Source organism: Zootoca vivipara, chromosome Z1, assembly GCF_965207765.1.
Source record: "Zootoca vivipara chromosome Z1, rZooViv2.hap1.1, whole genome shotgun sequence".
Taxonomy (NCBI): Eukaryota; Metazoa; Chordata; class Lepidosauria; order Squamata; family Lacertidae; genus Zootoca; species Zootoca vivipara.
In genome coordinates this window covers 1676900-1702305 of record NC_142583.1, presented here as the reverse complement: position 1 = coordinate 1702305, position 25406 = coordinate 1676900, and the positions used below count along the sequence as shown (strand labels likewise).

Below are 25406 nucleotides of genomic sequence, written 5' to 3'. Positions count from 1 at the left end.
TATAATAGGGTTTCCATTTGAATGGATAAATGATGGAACATTCAAAAAGCGTCTTTTACTTTATGGAATAGTAAGTCCATAATTCAAATTGCACATTGTTATGCATGAATTCATGTGTCAGATTCTGAAATATATGAATATAGGTCTACTACAGCATAGGATTCTAAACAGAAACTGTTTTGCTTAAGCTATAAATTCATCCTGCTTCTACAAATGGTCTGTTTCTGTTTATTTTGGAATGTGTACACTGTTAATGCACTATTGGCAATAATGTTGTGATATTGACAACTGATTTACTTTCTAGAATGGGATTAATCTATTGTATTTGTATATTTTACTCAACTGTCCAACCCAAAGGAAGCTTGTCTCTGCTTTGACTATGACCAATAAATAAACTTTTCTATAGTACCTTGCTGTCTTTCATTCCAGCTAGATGCTGAATTGCTCCAGATATTCCAACAGCAATATAAAGTTCCTGAAACAGAAAACAGAATAGAATTGAAATAAAGATTCAAACTAGTGGGGAAATGCATTCTGCAAACAAATTTTGCCAGTGGGTGTCTTAGGTTCAGTCTACATGGCTTCTGCTCCTCAATATTCTTTCTGGCTTAAGAAAAGGATCTTGCTCCATCATCTATGATATGTGATTGCCCTTCAGTTATTTGAAAATGGCTATTAGAAGATGATGGACCAAGCTCCTTTTCTTCCACTCCAGAGGGTAGGACCTAAATCAATGGATAGAAATTGCAAGAAATTCTGACAAAACATCAGGAAGAATTTTCTGACGATAAGAGCTGTTCGACAGTGGAATAGACTCCCTCAGAAAGTGGTGGCCTCTCTTTGAATGGCCACCTGTCATAGATTCTTTAGCTATGGCTCCTGCACTGCAGGAGGTAGGATAGATGACCCCTGAGGTCTCTTCCAACCCTACAATGTGATGATTCTACTTGCTGTGGGAAGAAACCACATCAGTCACCGCCCGACATGTTAAAGTCTAGTGATCCTAAGAAGGGAGGAGCCAGCAATGCAATTCTCAATCTGTCATTTTAGCTGCTCTTTCACTGACACTGAAGCCACGCCTTTTAACTCAATGTTTAGGGGAGAAATAGGCAGACAGACCACGTAAGATTCAGAAAGCAACTGTACCCCACAGCAAATTTCTTATCCACTGACTTCTCAAAGCATTTCCACGCATGTTTACTCAGCAGTAATGACAAAGACAGGGCTTGCACCCTAATTTATTTATAATATTTCTTCCTCCTCTGCCCAGGCTGGGTTACAACAATATAATATAATTTATAAAAATAAATAAAACAATTAGTACAATTATGAAAGTAAGTAAAAGTAACATTTTTACTGAAGCTGCCCATGCTCTGGTGAGATCCCACATGGACTACTATAATGCAATGTATGTGGAGCTGACTTTGGAGACATTCCAGGGGCTGCCACTAGTTTAGAATGCAGCTGCTAGGTGGGGCAGCCCCATGAGACCACTGGACCTGAAAGCATTGTACTGGCTGCCAGTGAACAGCATGGCCCAATTCAAGGTGTTAGTACTAGCATACAAAGCTCTAAATGGCTTGGGACCCAAGTGCATCAAAGAGTAGCATCAGCAAGCGAGGTTTTGGTAGTTACAACCAAAACAAAATCGTATAGATTCAACAAGAGAGGTGGGTCGCACAAAACAAAACACTTTAACTAGAGTCAAGACCCTGACGGGAATTCTGCACTTATGGCTCTTGCTGACAATGCAGTGCTGTGATAAGGCTGCACTAAATGGGCAATGGTGGCCAAGAAATGTGTAGAGGTCTGTTTTTGTGCATGCAGAGTTTGACATATTAATACAAAGTTAGACAATTATACGGATTAGTAAAGAAACAACAGGTGGCAATTTAACATGTTTCTGACTGCCTTAAGCACAACTGGAATCTCTCTCTCTCTCTCTCTCTCTCTCTCTCTCTCTCTCTCTCTCTCTCTCTCTCTCTCTGTGTGTGTGTGTGTGTGTGTGTGTGTCACACACACCTATTATGTGGTTCTAAGACAAAACATCACCCAAAACGTTTGTAACAGCATATCTGTCTGTCAAAGTAAGCTATCATCTTTGCAGTGGTAGTACGGTGCAATTTGCAATGTGCTATGCTCTCCGGGTTAAATATTTATATTTTCCTTATTAAGGTGCCAAAAATCCACTTGCAAGCTCAACAGGGACCCGGGCCATATAGAGAGCAGAACAGCCAGGAGCACACAGGGAACACCCCCAGAGTTCTCAATTGCACTGCAGTTTGGAGAATCTCTTCCAAGCCACATGAGAAATAAATGTGGTTTCTTAACTTTGGAGAAGAATCAGAAGATCACATGCTTTGTATGTAAAAGGTCCAATACTTAATTACCAAATACTCCAGTTAAAAGGCTCAGTTAGCAGGTGGTAGCCTATTGGTATCTGAAGAAGTGTGCATGCACACGAAAGCTCATACCAAAATAAAAACTTAGTTGGTCTTTAAGGTGCTACTGAAGGAATTTTTTTATTTTACTATTGAGCCAATTGCACCTCTCTCTCTCTCTCTCTCTCTCCAGCTCTCTGCACATGCCAGGCAACCAGGGTGTGGGTGGGTGTGCAGAATGGAAACTACAAACAATGGTTGACTAATAAGTGAAGCCAATATCTGTGGAGCCCTCTAACCCCCCCCCCAAATGCAATCCCGCTGAATGTGCAGAGCGAAGCAGCAGCAATTAAGCCATTTTAAAAGAAAGAAATGAAAAATGTGGGTATTTCATGAGCCCACATTGCACTGGAAAAAAACTGCTCAAATCCCAAGCAGTGAAGTAGTTCACATCACTATAGAGTCTGCCAGGTCAAACAATTTCATCCCTTTCTAATCCTTTTCACTTTAAGAACTTATATGGGGCTTTGATCATCCAGGACACGTGATTACTCTTAATCGTGCTTAGGGTGTCTGCTTGAGTGCAGGGCCATACAGCGTTTCTTTTTGCTCTCGTGGGAAAAGCACATCAATTGCTTTCAGCTAAATGCACTCTCATATGAATATTTTAGTACAATTTAATGTTTCTGCACCAACCCCTGAGGAACAGAGCATCAATTTGAGAACACGGTTCTCTTGGACTTAAAAGCCACACTGGATAATGTAGGATGAAAGGGGCTGACAGTCTTCAGCTTTTTAGCAAGTCAGAGAAAGAGAACCTGAAAATTCAGTCCCAGCTCTTTGACGTTTGTGGCTCAAAAAAGCAAGACAACGCTGCTGAGCATTCGGAGGAAATGGGCATTCCCCACCCCCACCCCCCAAAAAATCTGTTAACAACACTGACTTAACCTTTGCACCATCAACATCACTCCTGGTCCATTAATAAAATACCCAAATTCCCTTCTCCCAAACAGCGAACTGTCAGTTCTGAGAACTTAATTTAGTTTACCATGTGCATCTTCACAGAAATTTTACAGTAAGGAGCTCCAGAATGTGCTCTTTTAAAGGCACAACTTGCTAAGCAGAATGAATGCCAAGATCATTGAGGTATAAGATAAATATTTAAATAATAGACTGGTGTGTATGTACTGCCAAACCACGATACATAATTATGCAAAGAAGCCATTGCAATTCCAAGTGACGTGTCAGTCATGAACTCCCCACTCTACCCACACAGCCATGAGGACTTCTGTCAAGCTTAACCACGGGAACCAGGGATCTTAAGTTAAAAAATAAGCTTTAAACCAAGAGGGCTTATTATCAAGCTGACGTTGTTTGTTTGTTTGTTTTAAAATCACTGGTTCATTCCCAACACAAAGTTGAGTACTTCCTCTTCAGGAGTGCTCCAGCTACCACCTTCCTCCAACAGGCCAATTTATTCTCCTCCCACCCACCAAGCAACTTGTTTTTCTTTTTCAACTAAGACTGCAGCTACTGAACATGCTCTGTCCCCAGTCCGCTGGAGCGATTTTCTAAATATTTTTTCCTCTTTCTGCTAACCTCAGGGTTCCAGCAAACATACAGATGTTTCCCTCTTGTTCCTCAGAGGCCCCATCTTGGCTCCATTTCTGTTCACACTTATCACCCAAGTTCACTATTAGAAGGAGAGATACCTTAGGTGCCCGTGAACGTGTTGATAGAACAGTTCTCTGGTGGCCAAAAACCCTTCAGGATTACGCAAGATATGAGAAAGCCCATTGATTATCTCAGCTCTGCACATTTTGGTGCCAGGAAATAGTTTGGAATGAGTACATGGGTGATGGCCAAGATGCCCAACAATGTAGCAATCCATACCACAGCAGTCCCAGGCCATAGTGCTGTAGGTTGAGATCTCAAATGGTAGGGACCACTTATTTGCACAGCTCAGACTTTAAGTCCTGCATTGTAATAAAACATTTCAGACAACATTCCTATTGAATGGGGATTTTTTTTTCACCCCTTAATCAACCAAGTACAATCATTTTTTATGTCTTACTTCTAAGAACGTTCCCAAAGGACTATGCTGCTAACTGAGTGCACTTTTAACGTATCTGAACAAACTGGCCATTTGTTCACAGAGCACGATGAGTGCATTTTGAGAAAGCTTCTACTCCACTTAAAGGAACTCAACAGGCTGCCAAGCTTTCCAGAGTGGTCTGCAACAAACTAGTGTACGTCTGTGGTTAGCACAGGAAGGGTTTTTTTTAAAAAAAGGGCCAAAAGCAAAGATATCTCTTGAAATCAGTGAAAGCATAATTAAAAGCAAACAGTGAGAAAAATGTGGCTGTCTTCTTTCAAAACCATTCCCTTTTACATCTCCCAACCTTTGCAGAGATCAGTCAAAATCTCTTCCAACCTGCCTCAAATACACACCCCACTCAATATCAGCTGAATTCTCCACTAGGCCAATTCTGAAGCCTATAAATAGCACCATCATAAAAGCACCATCATGAGCAGAAGCACAAAAGAGCTTCCCTCACAACTTTACTTGCTCCTTATATCCCTTCCTCCTTCGTAGAGATGTAAAATTTCTGGAAATTTTGAAGCTCGGGGGAAAAAAACGGTTTTTTCCCAGGTTTTTTTCTAGTTTTTTCAGGGGAAAACAGAAATTTTCTTGAAAATTGAAAAAAATGCTACATTAGCACTTCTTTTTTCTTTTCCAGATTGAAAGTCATTCTGTTACTTTAGAAACATAAAATAAAACTATGGACAATTTTAATGAGCATAAAATCACAACTAGCATATTAAAAATATATTATATCCAAACAATTATTACAAACAGAATTTACTTTTAAAATAATATTTATTTGTATTTGTAACAAATGGAGCAACAGTCTCCTGAACTGTTTACTAGTTTATGTGGAACAAAGAAAACTCCACAAAACAATTTTTAAAAATCCAGAAGTAACCGTAGCCCTAACCCTAACCTTTTTAAATAAAGTACAATATATACTTTCAGGCCCTTTTTGTTGCTCTATATTTTCTTCCAGTGCTTTGAGGCCTAGTGAAGAGGAACAGAACCAGTGCATACCACATGCATGCAAAAACAAAACTGAAACCTTTTTTTCTTTTCTGGTGACAACAGCACCTCCTAAAGGAAGAAAGGTATCTTGTTCTTGCATTGGAGAGTTCAGTTTGTAACCTAGGACTTGCTTGTCCTCACAGAAATTAGAATAATCTGATACCATACATATTTTTTAAAAATGATTTATAAAATATTTGAACCCCTTATCTTAAAATATTTTATTCATCAGGTTAAAATAAAACATTCCATAATTCCCCCCCCCCAATTTTTTGGGGGAAAAAACAAAAAAGGCTTCAGGGAAAAAATGGGGGGACGGGTTTTTTTTTGAATTTTTCCGGGGGTTTTCCGGGCCTTCACATCTCTAATTCTTCGTCAAGCATTTGTGACTTAAGAGATGCATATCTAAATGCCAAGGAGATTTCAATTTTCAATCCACTGAAAAAATGAGATTTACTCCATTAACCTGATTTAATTGTTTAAGACATGCTTGCCAAAAGTAAAATCTCAGCCATGTGACATGCAGATTCTTGTTAAATTTTTGTATACAGCTCATCAACAATCAAGTCAATCCTTTTCATAGGAAGTACCGTAGTTATTTATTGGTCTAAATTTAGCCTAGAACAGGCATGTCCAACTTTCAAGAGACAGTGATCTACTCCCACTACAAAAAAAGTGATCTACCAAAGTTGAGCTTTTTTTTAGGAAGCCAAAGTTGTTGAGCTTTTTTAGGGACCCAAACTAGGGGGGAAGCAGGATCCCGCAATCAACCACGGACCCACTGTGATCGACCAGTAGATCGCAAGATCGACCTGTTGGCACATCCCTGGCCTAGAAGATCATACTGCATCAGGATATTAGTAAGTGCAGTTGTACACAAAACACAACTTACTGCACAAACCAGAGCTGCCTAGATTGCATATGGAATCCCCCCCCCCGCCGCCATTTCAGATTCTATACCAGGTAACTTTCTTTAAACTTTTAGTACATTGGGACCTCGACTTACGAATTTAATCTGTTCCAAATGCACACTCGTAGGTCGAAAACTTCATAAGTCGAGTTTCCCATAGGAAAAGCGGTTTCCCATAGGAATGCATTGGAAACAGAAAAATTCGTAAGTCGAGGAAACCGCATCTAGCCGCGAATGGGTTTTCCGTTCAGATGTCAAAAAGACTAAGCGTGCGGCCACTTTTTCCTTCCGCTCGTAACTAAAAAACGTGGGATGTTGAATAGCTCGTAAGTCGAGGTCCCACTGTACAGTAGTGCCTCGCTTAACAAACGCCCCGTAAGACAAAATTTTCGCTTAAAGAAAGGATTTTTCTAGCGGAGGTTGCCTCGCTAGACAAATTCGTTTTACGAAAAATTCATCTAGCGAATCGCGGGTTCCCATAGGAATGCATTGACTAGGCTAAGAGGTTGCAATAGGTTCCGTCACACTCCCTTTTTTTCCCTTCATCCCAAGAGGCAAAGCTTCTGTCACTCTGTTCAAATCAGGCAAAGTCTACTTTAGAAAACCACACCCATTTCACCAATGTCACACGCTCTGCAGGTGATGATAGTAAGTTATGACAAGCTCGACTTAAACTGCTGCAATGATACCATGCACCAGAAGGGAATCTTTCCCAAGATAAGGCAACACCATGAAGAGAAAAGGGCAGGGTTCTAGCAATCCTAAAGGTACTACAGGCTGGAAAAGGGAGGGGGGGGAGCTGGCAGGCTATATGCAAGCCTGAAGACTGCATTACCTACAGCTCCATTAGGAAAAGGCAGTGGTTCTCCAAACTATTCAAAGGGATTTTAACCATTTTCTTCTGCAAAAATAATTTGAATACTCACTGGTGCTACAATTTTGCCTGTCTGTCCAACCTGCATGTCATTGGGTACAAAGCCTGCATCAACAGCTGCACGAGAAGCACCAACTAGAAGCAAAAAAAGAGAGAGATAAAGTTATCTCAAGAAACATAGAAGCCAACATTTAATGCTTCATCCTACATCCCATGAATAACAATAATTTCTTTCTTATACCCTGCCCATCTGTCTGGGTTGCCCCAGCACTCTGGGCAGCTTCCAACAATAGTGGGGACCCCTGATTTCCCCCAGTTCACCCTTCCAGCTTTAGGCCCCTCAGGAGCAATAGGCTCTCAACCTTCGGGAACAGATGGGGGGGGTCATGATGGGAACCATAAAGAAGCAGCAAGAAAGCCCAATTACACTCCCCTCATGGAAGTTAGGATCCGAGCTAATGTATACGCAAAAGTTTCCAGCTGCAAGAAGTTTAGCCAATTTCACATACTTCAAAAGATATGCCCATAGGATAGATAGCATCCCTAACTGCTCTAGAACCAAGGAGTAAAGGCAGTTCTTACCTGCAGCATGCAACTCATCTGCAAGCTCATACAGCAGTTTAAAGTTTTCTCCACTCTTCAAGCCCCGTCCTTAAAAATAAGAGATTAGATATGTTCAAGTGCCTTGAAATCTCTGAGTCAGACTAAATACATGACCGTAATAAAGTGTTGTTGTTGTTGTACACGCCTCCCCACCGTTGATTTTTGCAGTGCATTCTGTCAGGCACACAAACACACCCCAGCCAGGGAACAATTCATTTTCCAACTGAACATTCTGCAGCACTTTTATGAATCTTGAATTGTCAGGGATTGTGGAGTTTTATGGGTGCAGAATGTTTCTGAATTTTCTCAAAGCTTCTCTGCAGCTGAGTTGTGTTTATCAGTCATATGAGACTCAAGGTCAACATGCTCAGAGTAGGAGATAAATATCCTGCTACTGAACGGTTCTGTATTCCTCCTCTCTTTTCTCTTCAGTACAGTCTGTGGTTTCTGGCTCTGTAACTGGACATGCTCCTCGGAGTGAAGTTCTGTACCTTGCCTGGAGATCCAACAAGAATATTGGACTTTGTAACCATTTTATGCTTTAAGAACCTCAGTAAAATTTAACTGAATAACTTCTGCTTCCTGTGTGTGTGTTTTCTTACACTGGAACTCCATGGGACTTCATGCTACTCTGCTATTTTTGCCCATGCCCTGATGTGCTCTTTTGAGGCATGGAGCCAGGTGTGACTGGTTTTTGTCACCAGCCTTAACATGAATGTCGTCTGTTTGAGATTACTGTAATTATTTCTTCAGAATGAGGGTTACACATTTATTTACATATCTACCATAACTGAAAAAATGGAGGAATTAGAGCATAGTAACTTCACAAGGAGAAGGAGACGACAGAGGACGAGATGGTTGGACAGTGTTCTCGAAGCTACCAACATGAGTTTGACCAAACTGCAGAAGGCAGTGGAAGGCAGGAGTGCCTGGTGTGCTCTGGTTCACATGACTAAACGACTAAACAGCTACAACTTCACTTCCCCTGCTGGCTTGAGAGTTACAGCTTTCAAGTAGAGTCGTATCTCGGAAGTCAAACGCCTTGCGAGTCAAAGGTTTTTGCTCCCAAACGCCGCAAACCCAGAAGTGAGTGTTCCGGTTTGCAAATGTTGTTTGGAACCCGAACGTCCAAGACAGCTTCCGCGGCTTCCAACTGGCTGCAGGAAGCTCCTGCAGCCAGTTGGAAGCCGCGGAAGTTGTCTTGGAAGCCGCGCCTAGGTTTCTGTTTGACTTCCGAGGTACGGCTGTAATAAAGTAGAGTACTGGTTTTTGGTATTTTATTTTTTCCTGAGATAGATGTGATAAACTAGTTGTGATATTGTAGTATAGGCATGCCACTTATGCACATTCTAATCGCACGTGACCATGTATATGCTCAGCACCAGGAAATAATTAAATATATAGAATCATAGCAGGAAATGGCAGGAGAGAACTGGAGAGCGCTTGTGGCTTGTGAGGACACACACACACACACCCAAAGCCCAAAGAGAACGTCCAGTGAGGGCAGAGGAAGCCCCAAAGAGACTGGAGGCTTTGTTTACGCTGCTCAGTCTCTCTGCCTAACAACTGACAAGTGGAGGAGCACAGCAGCAGAAGCAACCACTTTTCCACGCGTCCTCCAGGTTCCAGCCAGCCCCAGAGCTCCAACTCAAATGGAAAAGGGAGGTGTGAAGAGGGGGGGGGAGAGGTGGACAGCAGGAAAATGTGTGCGTTCAGAGGCTTTTAAAGAGGCTGCTCCTTTTATAGGATTTTACTTATGGGGAGGGGCCTGGAACGTAACCCCTGCATAATTGCAGGGGACACCTGTAATGCATGCAAACCGCCTTCACTGTAAAAGCGGATCATTCTTCAAGCTAAGCTTTTCTAGCATTTTTATTATTCATGCAGATTACAAGACAAATGCTGATATTTATAGTTACTTTATTTCATCCAATCTCACACCACTTCAATAAACTGTATACTGTCTCATTTTCCAGCTTCCAACTACAGATTACTGGTCAGAATTATTTAGGTATGGTAGGAGGTACAGTGGTCCCAGCTCGGTCCCAGCTCCTGCCCACATAGCAATTCAAAAGCACGTCAAAGTGCAAGTAGATAAACAGGTACTGCTCCAGCGGGAAGGTAAATGGCGTTTCCATGTGCTGCTCTGGTTTGCCAGAAACAGCTTAGTCATGCTGGCCACATGACCTGGAAGCGTCGCAACCCCAGAGTCAGTCACGACGACCTAATGGTCATGGGTCCCTTTACCTTTACCCTTACAGTGGTACCTTGGTTCTCAAACGCCTTGGTTCCCAAACGCCGAAAACCCAGAAGTGTTCTGGGGTTTGGACATTTTTCAGAAGCCGAACGTCTGATGCAGTTGCCAGCTATTGTTTCCAGGGCGCCAGCACCAATAAGAAGCAGCACCTTGGTTTTGAAACATTTTGGAACGGATTAAGTTTGAGAACCAAGGTACCACTGTATTTGGTGCTTTTGTTTTTGCTATTTATTTTGCGTTTTTGTTTTTTGAGGCTTTTTCGGTTAATTTGTTTTTGTGACTATGTGGAACCCAGTTCAGTTACTGATTGATTGTGTGACTGTGGAAATGGATAAAAGCCCCCCATCGAAACAATGACTATCACCAATGCAGGTAAGAAAAAAAATTAATTTTTATTTTTATCATCTACAATACTGTCTTATTTATTTTATAGTATAAAATTGATTATTGGTTTCATTTTATGGATCAATGGTCTCGTTAGATAGTAAAATTCATGTTAAATTGCTGTTTTAGGGGTTGTTTTAAAAGTCTGGAATGGATTAACCTGTTTTGCATTACTTTCTATGGGAAAGTGTGCCTTGGTTTTGGAACACTTTGGGTTTTGGAACAGACTTCTGAAACGGATTAAGTTTGAGAACCACGGTACCACTGTATAACAAAGTTTTTGTTATTTTCTACTCTGCTAGAAATTTCACCACTAGTTCACCACAATTCTAGCCAATTAGCCACTACTTACCACCTGAAACAACCACCTTCGCACTAGTCAGTTCTGGCCGATCACTTTTTGTTAACTTTTGTTCGATCCATTCAGATTGACCAACTGGTGAAGCTGCAGGTACTGCTTATATCAAAAAACAAAACAAAGAAAAGACACTGAGCTTTTGAAAGGTACGAAGTGGTAACCATAAAAATGACCTCCGTGCCCAAACTCTGCGGAATATGCAATATTAAATATCTCAGCTCATCTTACATCTTTGCATTAATAAACAAAAACCTGTTACAATTATTGACAGTCTAGTCAATAAGAACAGGAGACTCTTAATCCCAGAGTTTTAGTGCTCCACCTTTGGCTAAAGATTCCTGCAGTGCAGGGGGTTGTACTGGATGGCCCTCATGGTCCTTTCCAACTCTACAATTCTATGATTCTACACTTTTGGTACATTTAATTAACCGGGGGGGGGGGGAATTGGTAAACCTCAAGTAATTAAAAAATTTAAGACCTAAGCTGCTGCCTTATGCCAAGTCAGATCATTGCTCCATCTATGACAGTACTATAAACACTAGGAATGGGGAACGTGGCCCTCCAGATGTTGTTGGACTCCCAATGCCCGTCAGTCACAGGGGACTGGGACAGGAGTCAATGATGATGGGCGTTGTAGTCCAGCAGCATGTGGGAAGCCAAATGCTCCCTTCACCACCCCACACTGATTGGCAGCAGCTCTCTAGCATTTCAGAAAGCAGTCTTTCACAGCCCTCCCTGAAGATGAGAGGGTTTGAAGTATCACTGAACTATAGTCCTCCCCCCATTAAAATAACAATAAATAAAAGAAACACTGATATGGTTATACCTCCGGATGTTAATACAAATTCATTCATAATATACCAAGACTTAAATAGGATTTTTTATTTATTAAATTTCTATCCCACTGTTCCTCCCAAGAGAGCCCAGGGTGGCAAACAAGAGATAAAACAATAAAAACAACTGAAACTGAGACTCCCAGAAGGGGAGAAACAGTGAGAAACAGTGAGCATCCAGCATAGTAGTAGTGCATGTAATTGTCCTTTAGATGCAGGTAATTGATCTAGTTTACACACTTACACACACACACACACACACACACACACATGCCTCCATACATTTTTGCCCACCAGAAACATTAGGGCTCATAAAGCAAATACCAGTAAATCAATACGTGAAGTCACTAAGATGTTTACTCAGAAGTAAGTCTGAATTATTTTTTTCTGGATTATTTCCAAGTATGCATGTCTATTATCCAAGTATGCATGTCTATTAATACATCAAAGCAGCCGAAACTAGGTTTTGAATCAGTTTACAAGTGTTTTATATGTGGTTTAGTAAGTGTTGTCATTTTACTTATTTTATAGATAAGCCCCTGAAGAAGGCTTACAGATAGGCTTACAGACTCTACACAGTTATCCACAATTTAGCCTGTTGCAGCTGTTGTTATAGTGTGTGCAGTCCTTCATCTGAAGATCACAGGGTAGTTCACAACACAAAAATACAAAATAAGAACATAAGAATTCATAATAAAACCAAAACAAGAATACAGATATTTCTAACTCTCCATGACAGAAATAAAGCACATCACCACCACAGAGGAAACAGCAAGGGTGAAACACCACTCAGTTTAAGATATGGTCTTGGTACGGTTATGTGATGCTTTGCCTGGGGCAAAAGCAGTGTGTACGTGGCTGCAGACAGGTTAATGGAGCATGAGGTGTGGAAGAGACCTGGTGTGATGCACACTTTGAGGAAAGGGGTATTTTACTTTGGCAGGAAATGCATTGGGCTAACATAATAACAAGCATGCATCCTTTCCAGCATCTAAGGGGAAAACCTCTCTTTTTTGTTTAAATCCATTGAACCATTCAAAATGGCTTTGCAATTTTGATACAGTAGTTTTACATGTAAAACCCCACCCAAGACGGCTACAAGAAGAGAGATATCCATGTGGAATGATTAGAGGACTCTAGGAGACAAAGAGAGGCAAAGTGTAAAGAGGGAAGAATTCAATAAATGCAAACTTGTGCAACTTTCTCAGTTTATTTGACAATAATGTTTTTAATCCAATTTCAACTTGAGAAGGGGGGAAAAACCAGACAAACTGAACTGAAAACTTACCTTTCTCTACCGTAGCACTACCACCACTTATTGATGCAGCCTCAAAGGAAGTACCTCGTACAGAGAACACCTTTATTTTTTCATCACACTTCACAGTGCACAGGGCATTTCCTACAAAAAGACCACACTTTCTATGAAAATAAAACCACAAACTCCAATGATCAGCTGCTATTAGCAGAGGGCAGTAATGCTGTTGCTTAGACAAAACAATCCTTTCAGGCGGGAAAATTTAAGAGACTAAAAATGGACTCAGAATAGATTCACATTTCCTTGGTGTCACAGAAGAATTTTCCAGTAAGACACAGCAAAGGGTTCTGCTTCTACATTCACCTTCCCTGGTGTCTCCGGCATGTTGGTGTAGCCTGGCATCTCAATAGTGAACATCGCTGTGGCTTATAGATGGGGGAGGGGGCACGGCATAGGAAGCTCGGCACCACGCTGAGTTCCCTGCACCTTGTGCCTCCACCTATTGGTAAGCGGCAGAGACACCATCGGGAAGCCAGGTGTGCACCACCAGGCCCTGGGCACCCCACTAAGCACCACTGGACACATTCAAGTTTTCAGACAACTCATCAGTACTACTACTTATTATTAGTTATTAAATTTCTATACCACCCTTCATCAGAAGATCACAGGGTGGTTTACAAAATAAAAACACAAAAATACGTAACATAGTAACAAACAAAACAAAACAAAAAACCTCACACTTCAGTTGTGACCCTGATGGTGGAGAGGAAGAAGTACCAATATTATTATTTTTACAAAAGAGTTTAGCCCCTGAAACAACATCCATTCCCTCAGCATGAAGGTAACCATCCAACCATAAAAAACCTTTTGCACAGCAGATGCATGCAGTTGCTACTTCCATTGCACACCAGACCTCTCCTATGCAGGTTTATTCAGAAATACCCCCCACTGAATTCCGTGACATTAGTCAACCAAAATTAAGCCACAGTTTCCCAGCTTGAACATTTTTAATACACCATAGCAGAAACACTGAAGCTGTTCGCAAGGAGAGAAGTGAGCAAGCAAACCCAATGGCTGAGCTCGGGAAAATGAAGCATGGTTTATTAAGTCATTAACATTGCCATGTAAACCTGCTCAAAAAAAAATGCTCATGGCCATCCACTGACTCCATGACTAAGGAACTTTTGCTCAAAGTGGTGATCAGATATGAACAAACCTGGACAGCAACATTGAACAGGTTCACATAGTCCATGCTTAAAGCATGGAGGGGGAAAGCAGGCAAACTATCTCCATCCTCACTAACCCCCTGGCCTACAACCCACCATTCCAACAAGCAGCACAAAGCCTCTAGATAAAAACCTGGCAAGTCAAAAGTTACACTGTCTAAAAGATTTCTATTAACAACAACAAACCTATACCAACACAAGAAATACAAGACAAACTAGGGGACAACCTTGGCTAAGATATCCCCATGCCTTCTTAAACAATCCAATAGTAAAATCAGCAGCCACTAGGCCCTTGACTACTTTTGAAAACCTCCTGACATCAGAGGCATACAGTAAAGGGGTGGTATCCACAATATACAAAATACTGCTCCAAAATACCACAAACCCCCTTGACACAATCAAAGAACAATGGGAGCACGGAATAGGCTATGAAATTAACCCACCCAATGGACTAGAATGTGATCTAAACCTCCCTCCATATCAGCTTGCTAGAAAAGCGAACCAATAAACTGAAAATGACATGCAGACAAATAGAAGAGGACACCTTCAACCCAGTATGGCTCCCCTTTATCACATACACAGCCAACAAGACAATGACAAGAACCCAACAACAACAACATACAGTGGAACCCCTACTTACGAATTTAATCCATTCCAAATGCACATTCGTATGTAGAAACATTCATAAATCGAAACGATGTTTCCCATAGGAATTCATTGGGAACGGATTAATTCGTACCAGAGCCTTACCTCCCTCGCTGCCCTGGGCTCGCTGCCGGATCGGGCCCTCGCTGGCCTCACGCTCACCGCCACTGCCGGATCAGGCCCTCGCCGGCCTCGCCGCCCCACGCTCGCTGCCACTGCTGGATCGGGCCCTCGCCGGCCTTGTTGCCCCGTGCTTGCCGCTAGATTGTGCCCTCATGGCTGCCGCCGTGAGGCCGGCCTTCTGCAGCGAGCGGAGCCACGGAGGAACGAGAGGCAGAGGCCTCGGCCGGCCGCCCAGCCCCTACCTGTAGCGCGCGCGCGCTCGCCTGCCTGCCTGCTGATGGCTTCTCTTTCTCCTTCGCCTGCTCTGAGCTCCGCGAATGCTCGGAGTAGGCAAAGGAGAAAGAGAAGCCATCGGCAGGCAGGCGAGCGAGCGAGCGAGCGCTACAGGAAGGGGCTGGGCGGGCAGGCGGCTGAGGCCTTTGCCTCTCGCTCCTCTGCGACCCCGCTCGCTGCAGAAGGCTGTCCTTGCGGCGGTGGCCATTAGGGCCTGATCTAGCGGCGGCGGCGAGCGCGGGGCAATGAGGCCGGCAAGGGCCCAATCTGGCGGTGGCAGCGAGCGCGGGGCAATGAGGCCGGCGAAGGCCTGATCTGGCGTGGCGGCGAGCGCGGGGCAACGAGGCCTGCGAAGGCCTGATCCGGCGCCGGCAGCGAGCGCGGGGCACCGAGGCCGTTCGGATGTTGAAGAAATTCGTATGCGCGCCCCAATTTTTTTAGTTCGTAAGTCGATTTTTTTGTAAGTAGAGTCATTCGCAAGTAGGGGTTCCACTGTACAAATACAAATCAATCTTGCTTACCTGGCCCAACAAGGCCCCCCCCCAATGCAAACAAACCTCACTGCAGCCAACCTCGGAAAACTAACCACACCCTGCTCCCTAATACATCTCACTACCAAGGAAATGTAATAAACAAATAGCAAGAGAACCTACGCAGTTGACACTGACATAAAACTCCACACATACACTATACAAGAGAATATAAGCCCACCCTCCACCCCACCCTCCTCTCCCCCCTCTTCTTCCCAAACCTTATACTGTACAGTAGTCAAAACTAATGTCTCACAACAAATGTAACTGATTTTTAAGAAAGACTGTACAACCTGAAAAAAGAGACAAAGCATGTATTTTTGTAAACCAAGAAAATGTTTAATAAAAATATTTTTTAAGAAACAAACAAACCTGAACAGACTTTGTAGATGGATGCTTACTGTGATTCTCATTCCAAGGGAAATGAAGTTATGTTTTCAAAAGAATGTTACAAGCTCAGAAAGTCACAACTGCCATGAAGAAACTACTGACAAATTTGGTTTGCATTTGAAATGAGAAAAGATTAAAAGTGCTGCACTTTTAATTCCTTCAACCAGACTTTAAAAGTAAGTTATAAAAAGGCAACTCTCAGAAATAATTGATGCTTTTTATGAAGCATACTACACCTATTTGTTCTTCGGAAAGTCTGCCAGTAAGAGACCTACTGCAGTCCTAAACCTGTTTCCTTGAAAGTCCCTTTCACTATTTATTTCAGTATAAATCTACTTCTAGGTAAATATATTTAGGATTGTAGACCAATCATTAGTATTAGTATCAAATAATTTCGGTCACAGACCAGCATAAGAAAAAACATACAGATAAACTAAACATATAAGACTTATAACAGGTAAAGGATAAAAACTAGTAATTAAAACTTATTAAAAGGTGATTATATCATACATAACTTTAAAATATAGAAACAAGGATAAACAATTAAAAGCGATTATAAGGGAGGGAGCGTGAACGAGCACAGGTCTTGCATTTTGGGCCTAGTTTGTGGTGTAAACCATCCTTCGGCTAATAGCCGTCAAGGCAGCGCAAAATCTAGCAACTGAGTATGTAACATCTGGGTAGACCAATAATTAAAAACTGGGCTGTTAAGTCTCCAGTTAATTCATTATAAACCCAACACATTGTCAATGTGGTTCTTCTCACTTGTATGTTTACAAGAGATGATGGAAGAGGCAGAAAAATAGATATTTGGGGGGCGGAACAGACACTGCTAGTAATAGATAAGCACAAACAACTTTTAGAAGGAAATTATTAGAAGGTACATCAAAACCTAGAAGCAATCCATCAGTCTCTCAAGGCAAGGGAACATTGACAAAAGGAAGGAAATAAATCCTGCCATAACAAATTTAAAAGCCATAGAAGCTAATGCTTTCATGTCCAAATTAAATTATGAGATCAGACAAGCATGATAAGGCTAGACAAATAAGGGCAGCAAAATAATTAGGGAAAGACAATTAAATATTACATATAATTGTATCAATGTCTCACTAACTAAAAAAGACAACCCTGTGGATTACTGAAATCAGAACTAATGTAACCCATATTAAATAAAAGTAACTAACTGAATGACTTAGTTTGCAAAATCTTATCAGAAATGCATTAACAGAAATACAATACATGTCAGCAGATTCTGTTAATTAAGAAGCTATATCTGGTTTCTTGGGACTCTGAACTACAATCCTGCAGTACTAGGGATGATCCTATTAGTTGTGTTAGAAAAGACATTTCCACTTTTCCTGTTACCAAAGCAATGTTAGATTCCTTAATGCAAACCTCTATAACAGATGGAGGTTGAATCCTGACAAGACAGAAGTACTGTTTTGGGGGGGCAGGGGGGCTGGTGTGGAGGACTCTTTGGTCCTGAATTGGGTAACTGTGCCCCTGAAGGACCAGGTGCACAGCCTGGGAGTCATTTTGGACTCACAGCTGTCCAAGGAGGCGCAGGTCAATTCTGTGTCCAGGGCAGCTGTCTATCAGCTCCATCTGTTACGCAGGCTGACACCCTACCTGCCCGTGCACCATCTCGCCAAACTGGTTATCTCCTGCTTGGACTACTGCAATGCACTCTACGTGGGGCTACCTTTGAAGGTGACCCAGAAACAACAACTAATCCAGAATGCGGCAGCTAGACTGGTGGCTGGGAGTGGCCGCCGAGACCATATAACACCGGTCCTGAAAGACCTACATTGTATCCCAGTACATTTCCAAGCACAATTCAAAGTGTTGGTGCTGACCTTTCAAGCCCTAAATGGCCTCAGCCCTGAAGGAACGTCTTCACCCCAACGTTCAGCCTGGACATTGAGGTCCAGCTCTGAGGCCCTCCCTGTGAGAAGTGAGGATACAGGGAACCAAGCAGAGGGCCTTCTCAGTAGTGGCGCCTGCCCTGTGGAATGCCCTCCCATCAGATGTCAAGGAAATAAACAACGATCTGATTTTTAGAAGACACCTGAAGCCAACCATGTTTAGGGAAGTTTTTAATGTCTGATGTTTTATCACTTTATTATTGTTATTATTATTATTATTATTATTATTATTATTATTATTATTACCATCATTATCATTAATTCTGTTGGTAGCCACCCAGAGTGGCTGGGGAAACCCAGCCAGAAGGGCAGGATAAAAATAAATTATTATTATTATTATTTATTATTATTATTATTATTACTGTTACTATATATCATATACAGACTGAGAAAGCTCACCTGCATAAATTGTCCTCACAAAAGTGTCAGGAGACTTTATTTCAATTATGTCTGAGACAGGAGCAACATCAAGCTTAGCTGCCACTCTGGGAAGAAGATTCTAAACAAAATAAACAGATAGAAGCAAATGTTGCTAACAAGTTATAAACCTGCATAATGCTGATTACTACTCTAGTTTTATTGCTAAAAATTACAGACAAATTGAGACAATACACTAAACACGTATCTGGCACATGAAAGTAATGGAGGCACTATAGAAGCAGCACACTAAATGTTTAGAAAAGCCCTATACATATATGCAATAATTACAAGTTGTAATTTATATATTAGTTTAAGGATCAATCTCTTTGGAGCAACAAATTTGTGGTGGATGTCATATATGCTCACCTTCCCAAAAGCAGATGCCCCGGCACAGATGTGGGTGTAATTAAACTGCTTCTGGGTTGCCAGAATCAATGGAGTCAGCTCCTCTGGGGATGAAACATATTGGTCAGAACACCTTATATTTTCCATCACAGTGGTGATCGCAGAGAATCTTAGTGACAAGCAAATGAGTCTCACCGGGTAGAAATCCTTTGTATGCATCATGCTGCGAGACAAGAACTTTGACAACCCCTTGCACTTTGCTCAGCTCTTGAGCCACCTGCAATGAAAAGGTTTATTATCACTATTTGTACATGCAAAACATTACTGCTGTGACCAGATGTTACTGGCAAGAGTGGTAAATAAATAGTAAGAGAAGACTCCATGGGCTGATAGAGCATGAGGGGGTAAAGGAATGCAGCATTCTACTTTAACTCACTCCCTCTCTCTCTCTCCCCCCCCCTCTCTCTCTCTGAAGAGTCACTCAGACACATGCTTCAACATATACTTAATTTTGGCTGAAACCAGCACACAAACACCAAGAGTCGAATTCCATTCCAAATGCGAAATCAGCATAGCACTCAAAAAATCAACCAGATTTTGATTGATATATGCAAGTTTCAGATTCTCTTTGCCAAACTAGTTAACCATTTTAACTAGACAAACCCTTAGATTTTGGTTTTTTGTAATTTTTCTCCTTAATCATGGTGGTTGTAGATAAGAGAAGCTGCTCTTACAATTCCCAAACCCAGCATATATTTGTATTTAAGCATACATTATATAAGGACATCAATCCATTATTAGGTGATTTGCATGTCTATAAACAATTGGATTTATCAGTTGCTCAGAGCAATAAGGTGCCTATCTGGAAAAGGAAAAAAAATGATATTTGGGCAGTCTTTTTAAAATGATCAGGCATGACTATGTTCCATTGATCCGAATCCCCACCCCTCCTTCCCTCAAGGCAGGATACAAATATTTTAAACAAATAACAAATTCAGAGTACAGAAATAATACGTCCCTTCCCCCTCCCCTTTTCAATGTTTTTACCTTCTCACAATTGGTGCCAGCTACTAAACATGAAACATCGCCTCCAAGACGCTTTGCTGCAGTAATGGTATTTAATGTAATAGGTGAAACAGCCTCATTTGTGTGTTCGGCTATTACTAGGGTACTCTGAAATCGGTGAAGCAAGGAGACCTTTAAAACAAGAGAAGGTGGAAGAGGGTTTAACAATAACACTTGTGGCTCTTAAATTCAATTATCCTGTTGGTGAAGTTAAGATTGCAGGCATATGCACCTTCAAATCAGAATCTCTGAGTTTTGAATGATATGTTATGAAATAACGTAAGCCAGCAATCTTATCTCGACCAATAGTTTGTTTAGAGAGCAGGTGCGTTTTCTGACACTTCTGCCCAATCCCCTGTGTTTAACTAGGATTTTCCATGCCCCAAGGCCCCTTGTAATCCAGATGCTAAGGACATACCAGAAACAGCTGGGGGCAAAACATACTCAGACAGCAAAAGCAAGAAGATGCATGTTCTTACATTACTTGTTCCAAGTCCTCCCTTCAAGACTTTCCCCCAATATCTATACAGCACAAAGATGCTCCTTCCCAACTATCTCAGAATTGCTGGAGCTCTAGGGCAGGCACCCCCAAACTTCGGCCCTCCAGATGTTTTGGGCTACAATTCCCATCATCCCCGAGCACTGGTCCTCTTAGCTAGGGATCATGGGAGTTGTAGGCCAAAACATCTGGAGGGCCGCAGTTTGGGGATGCCTGCTCTAGGGTAAAAGGTTTCCTCCCTAATTTGGTGGGTCTTTCTCCCCAACACTCCCCAACCAATGTGTAGACTCCACTCCCTATTCTCAAATGACATTTGCAATACACACTTAGCATACACAGGAGGTGTCACTGAACTCAATTTATGTAGTCACCCAAGACAATGAATTAGGCTACAATTTGTAACTATGATCAGAAGTGTAAAAGTTCCTGTAAAATTCTTCATGTTCCAACTTAAGTACTGTATATTAAATCACATCAAGGAGTCAAGGATTTTTAAATCATTGAGGTGAATTGCCAGTAACAAATTACTTACTGCCAATATATATCAAAAACCATATTTTTGATTATGTTTCATAAATCATTTTTCATAAAAGTTACAAGTATGTATGCACTGTTTGATTAATAAATCCATACTTTAATGGCAAAAAGCCCACACTTGCTAAAATTTATAGTCCAGTCACAAGCAAAATGTGCAGAACCACTGAAAGATTCGTGTTTAAGATTCCAAAGTAAAATGTATTTTAAAAGAAAATCTGGTGTTTGTTGGACATACAGCCAGAGGAATAATTATCTATTCACCAGAAAAGCATAATGTAAACTTCTTAAAATAAATCCGAAGAAGCAGAAATGCTCTTAGTAACTTAGTCATTTAACAGGGTAAAAGGAGGATTTGATTTATTAATATTTCTGAGATTACATAAAAATAAATCAATGTCTTCACTATTCCTTCATGTGGAACATAACAAGGACTTGGTCTGAGTTAATTTCCATTCATTCATTCATTCTTATAATCAGCTCATGGAAAGTGATTTTTTTAAGTGTTCAAAGAATTGAGCCTTCCCTTGGCAAGTGTGTTTTGAACTTCCATTTAAATCTGATGGCATACCTATTTATAAAGGTAAAGGTAAAGGGACACCTTACCATTAGGTCCAGTCGTGACTGACTCTGGGGTTGCGGCACTCATCTCACGTTATTGGCCGAGAGAGCCGGCATACAGCTTGACAAAGCCGCTTCTGGCAAACCAGAGCAGTGCACGGAAACACCGTTTACCTTCCCGCTTGGAGCGGTACCTATTTATTTACTTGCACTTTGACGTGCTTTTGAACTGCTAGGTTGGCAGGAGCTGGGACCGAGCAATGGGAGCTCACCCCGTCGCAGGGATTTGAACCGCCAACCTTCTGATCAGCAAGCCCTAGGCTCTGTGGTTTAACCCACAGCACCACCTGCGTCCCTATACCTAATACCTATTTATAGCACACTCCAAACCCAAGATCTGCCAGGATGAGCGAGTTTGGAACAGGCAGATCTCCAGCTGAGCCCAGGCTGAAGTTATTCATGCCAGTTCAGCTGGAGATGCTGTAGGGTAAGTCCTCTATACCAACTCAGCCAAAGCCGGCTGAACCAAAGCCAGGATAAGTCCCCCACAAGGGTGTCCCAAGAAGGGGAGGGTTGGACAGGGCAGGGACAGACTTACACCTATTCTAAACCCCTGTGCTGGGTAGCTAGGTCATGTGACTGAGGACCCATTTTCAGGTTGTTCCTTGCTCATAGAATAATGGAACGGTAGAATTGGAAACAGTGTTAGAAACTCAGATATATAAGCTCCTTAAACCAGGATTACAGTCACCAAAATCGAATGCCTAGTTGCCATTTTGGAGCCAGACGGTTTGAAAGGCATATTTTTCAATACAACTTTTTGGTTCCTGAAATTCATTTTGATTGTGCAGAGAAAATACAATGGATAGAATTCTACAGGAAGTGTCACTAGTGTGTGAAAACAGTCCAGATCCAAGGATCCGTAGGCATGCACCTCCAGATGGTGAAGAGGTCATGCACCATCCTGGCACCCAAACATGTTCACTTGGTCACAGGTGGCCAATAGCCAGGTGCAAAATGCACCTGGTGAATTTCCAATGCTGGGTGGAAGGGACCCTGGGGGTGATCTAGCCCAACCCCCTACAATGCAGGAAAACCAATGGAACTGTGGCAGGTGGTCATACAACATCTGCTTTAAAGCCTCCAATGAAAGACAGTCCAGAGCTCTACGTTCCCCAGAGCACAGATTGAGTCTTCCCTTGCCTCCAGCGTGAACCCTGCCTTGCACTATATTACACCCTAGTTGGGCATAGCTGCATCATAGAGCATAAACACTGCACAGCCATAAGGCCCACTGGACAACCCTGGGCCTGTCACTATCTCTCATCTGAGCTACCCTCAGTGGATGGCTGTGGATGGAGAGAAGGAGGGGGGAGAACCATGCATGCTGCCTTGAGCTCCTTGGAGAAAAGATGTGATATAAATGTAAAGAATAAATATATAAATTAGCTATCAAATTTCCACACTTAGATGATCATATAGAAATGAAATCAAACATTTTAGCTATTCCAATGTCTTTAATCAATTTTTAAAAAGCAACAATGCTGTTGTTTCAACTGTCTTTTCTCCTTCACTCAGAATCTTTAAATCTTTCTGAATATCTTTCTGGAGATGCCTGAAGTGGAATTTTGGCCAAGCAGCAGTTTGGGCATGGTGTACTTGGCACACAGATCCTCACTGCTTCCTTCTCACTATCTCTTTCCCTGAACATCTTTATTACTTATTGTGCCACATTCATTTTCTACTACATTCCTGTTCCTAGTCTGTCACTACCAATACCACTACCCCTACAGCTCCACAATGTCCTATAACCATCATTCTTTGCAAGGTGCAGGGCAGAGTCATCAGATTCTCCCATTCTACAAATCACTCCAAAAATTAACACTTACTGTACTCTTCCCTGCCTCAAGGACAGGTAGGAGCATAGAAAGCCACATGCAGCCTTCTCTATCCAGGCTTCAGAACCCCCTCTTCACAGGCCACATCCTCACTGCTTCATGCCCCAAGTAATTTTGCCTGACTGGAATGCATCCTGGGATACAAACTATTTTTATTAATTATTATTAATTCTTGTAACACTGCATTAAATCCCACAAGATAGACACTGCTGCATTGCTAATATCTGAAACTGTGTTCTGCAAAATTATGGAAGCCCATTTTTATTCCTATGTCAAATGAGACAGACCTCCCTCTTGCTGAAAACCTACTACGTACCAGTCAATGCTAGACTATATAGTATAGTAAGTAAGACTGGCAGGATAAGATCAGAGTGCCACATTAACCTATTATCCTTCTCAAGACAACCCTGGGAGGCAGGCTAGGCCGGGGGAAGCCGGCCAATTCCCATCGGGCCAAGCCACCTGCTGGGTCACCTTGGGGCGAGTGGAGGCGGCCACCCCCTGCCCTGTCTCCCCCTCCTGGATCCTCACCGACCCTCGGCGACGCCAGAACCAGGCCCCACGAGACCCCCTTACATTCCTTCCCCCTGGAAGCGGCGCGACCTTGGCCCAAGGCGGCCCACCCTGCAGGGAGGTTGGGCAGAGCTGCCAGGGCGGGAGACGGGCACAAGACGACAGAGGAGGAGGAGGAGGAGGAGGAGGGCCGCCTGCCTGTCTCCCCCCCTCCCCGCCGTCGCGCAAGTTCCGCCACTCACCGCTCTCTGCGCCAGGCGCTGCGCCTTAAAGAGCTCCGGAAACATGGCGATGTTGGCAGCCGCCCCAGAAGAATCCCCTCCCCGTCGTCCACTCTGAGGAGAGAAATCTCGCGAGAGCTCGTGGGAAGGAGGAGCGTCCGCCATCGCAGGTGAGGGCATGAGGGCGGGCTTGTCGGGTGGGAGGAGTCGCGCGGTGTCTCTGATTGGTCGGCGGCCGGAAGCCCCTCGGGCGCTGCGGTGCCATTTCACGGGCCGAGGCGGCCAGCGGCTCCCGCATCCCTGCTGCGAGTGAAGGCGAGTGGGAGCGCGGGGCGGCAGCCTAGGGCCCTACCCGTAGGTTCATTGATCGGATTTCACACATTCTCATTGCCATAGACTCATTTATGCTTTTCAACTTATAGGTGTCCAGCTTGTTAATCAAAAGCCTGCCTGGTGCAACTGATTGGAGTAAGTGTACTTTGTCATCCACACTGATGGTGCAATAGGATTATTACTGTATTTATTTTCAAGACTTGTACCCAAGTGATTCTCAAAGTGGTTTACCAAAAAAGCAAACACATAAACAATTCAGCCCAGCAATGCTTTAATTTGCTGGCTGATGTGTGCCACGCTTCAGCTCTGCAGGTCAAAAATACTATTTTAAAAACAATTAATCATAGGCAACCCACACACAAAACAGCCCAGTGAGGACTGAGTATGCACCAGGAGCTACAGGGAAAAAGTTGGAAAAGAAAAGGTAGAAATCAAGATGAGGGTGAATTGGGCTGTGTGAGCCCCGAAGGCATGGTTGCCTTGCTGGCTGGAACCTTGAACAGAATAGCTGTTAGGGGCTGAGGACATACTGCAACATTTTGATGCATGTCCTGCTTTTAATGTATAGTATTCAGTACAACAATCTTGGAAAGGAAAGTCGTTATTCCCATTTTACAGATTTTAACTAGCTTCAACTAGGAAACCATGTGCTTTAAATGTACAGGGGTATGGAGGTAACAGATTTGTCATGAATGCACAATATAAAGGACGTCTGGAGAGGCCCTTAGCAAAAGTCACGCTGTGCACCCAGGGCTAAGCTGGGATTCGAACCCAGATCTCCCATTCGGGACCATATTCATTAAAGACCACATCAGCTATTGCAAACAAGAGATTTGGGGAGGAAAAAGAAAGAAAGTTTCAGTGTGGCTGATACGGATTGAGGCCAAGCCAGTGCTCTGTTGCAAGGAACACATTAAGAACCTCTGAAACCTGATGCAGCTTGAAGGCAG

General features: G+C 42.6%; 1 protein-coding gene across 2 annotated transcripts in view; it reads right to left on the bottom strand.

Annotated features, from left to right (window-relative positions):
* Positions 1–24200, bottom strand: part of ETFA (electron transfer flavoprotein subunit alpha) — a 33786-nt gene extending 9586 nt beyond the window's left edge. Inside the window, exons 1-10 of one of the 2 annotated variants that reach the window (XM_035112386.3) lie at positions 24145–24200; positions 19880–20029; positions 19028–19109; positions 18854–18936; positions 18467–18566; positions 12989–13099; positions 10862–10966; positions 7848–7916; positions 7318–7400; positions 410–475 (exon numbers count right to left, since the gene is read on the bottom strand). In XM_035112386.3, coding sequence (XP_034968277.1) covers positions 410–475; positions 7318–7400; positions 7848–7916; positions 10862–10966; positions 12989–13099; positions 18467–18566; positions 18854–18936; positions 19028–19109; positions 19880–20029; positions 24145–24189 — 894 coding nt within the window. In that variant the 5' untranslated portion in view covers positions 24190–24200. The remainder of the gene's footprint in view (positions 1–409; positions 476–7317; positions 7401–7847; positions 7917–10861; positions 10967–12988; positions 13100–18466; positions 18567–18853; positions 18937–19027; positions 19110–19879; positions 20030–24144) is intronic. The other variant, XM_035112387.3, reaches the window with a different exon arrangement.
* Between the last annotated feature and the right edge of the window lie 1206 nt (positions 24201–25406).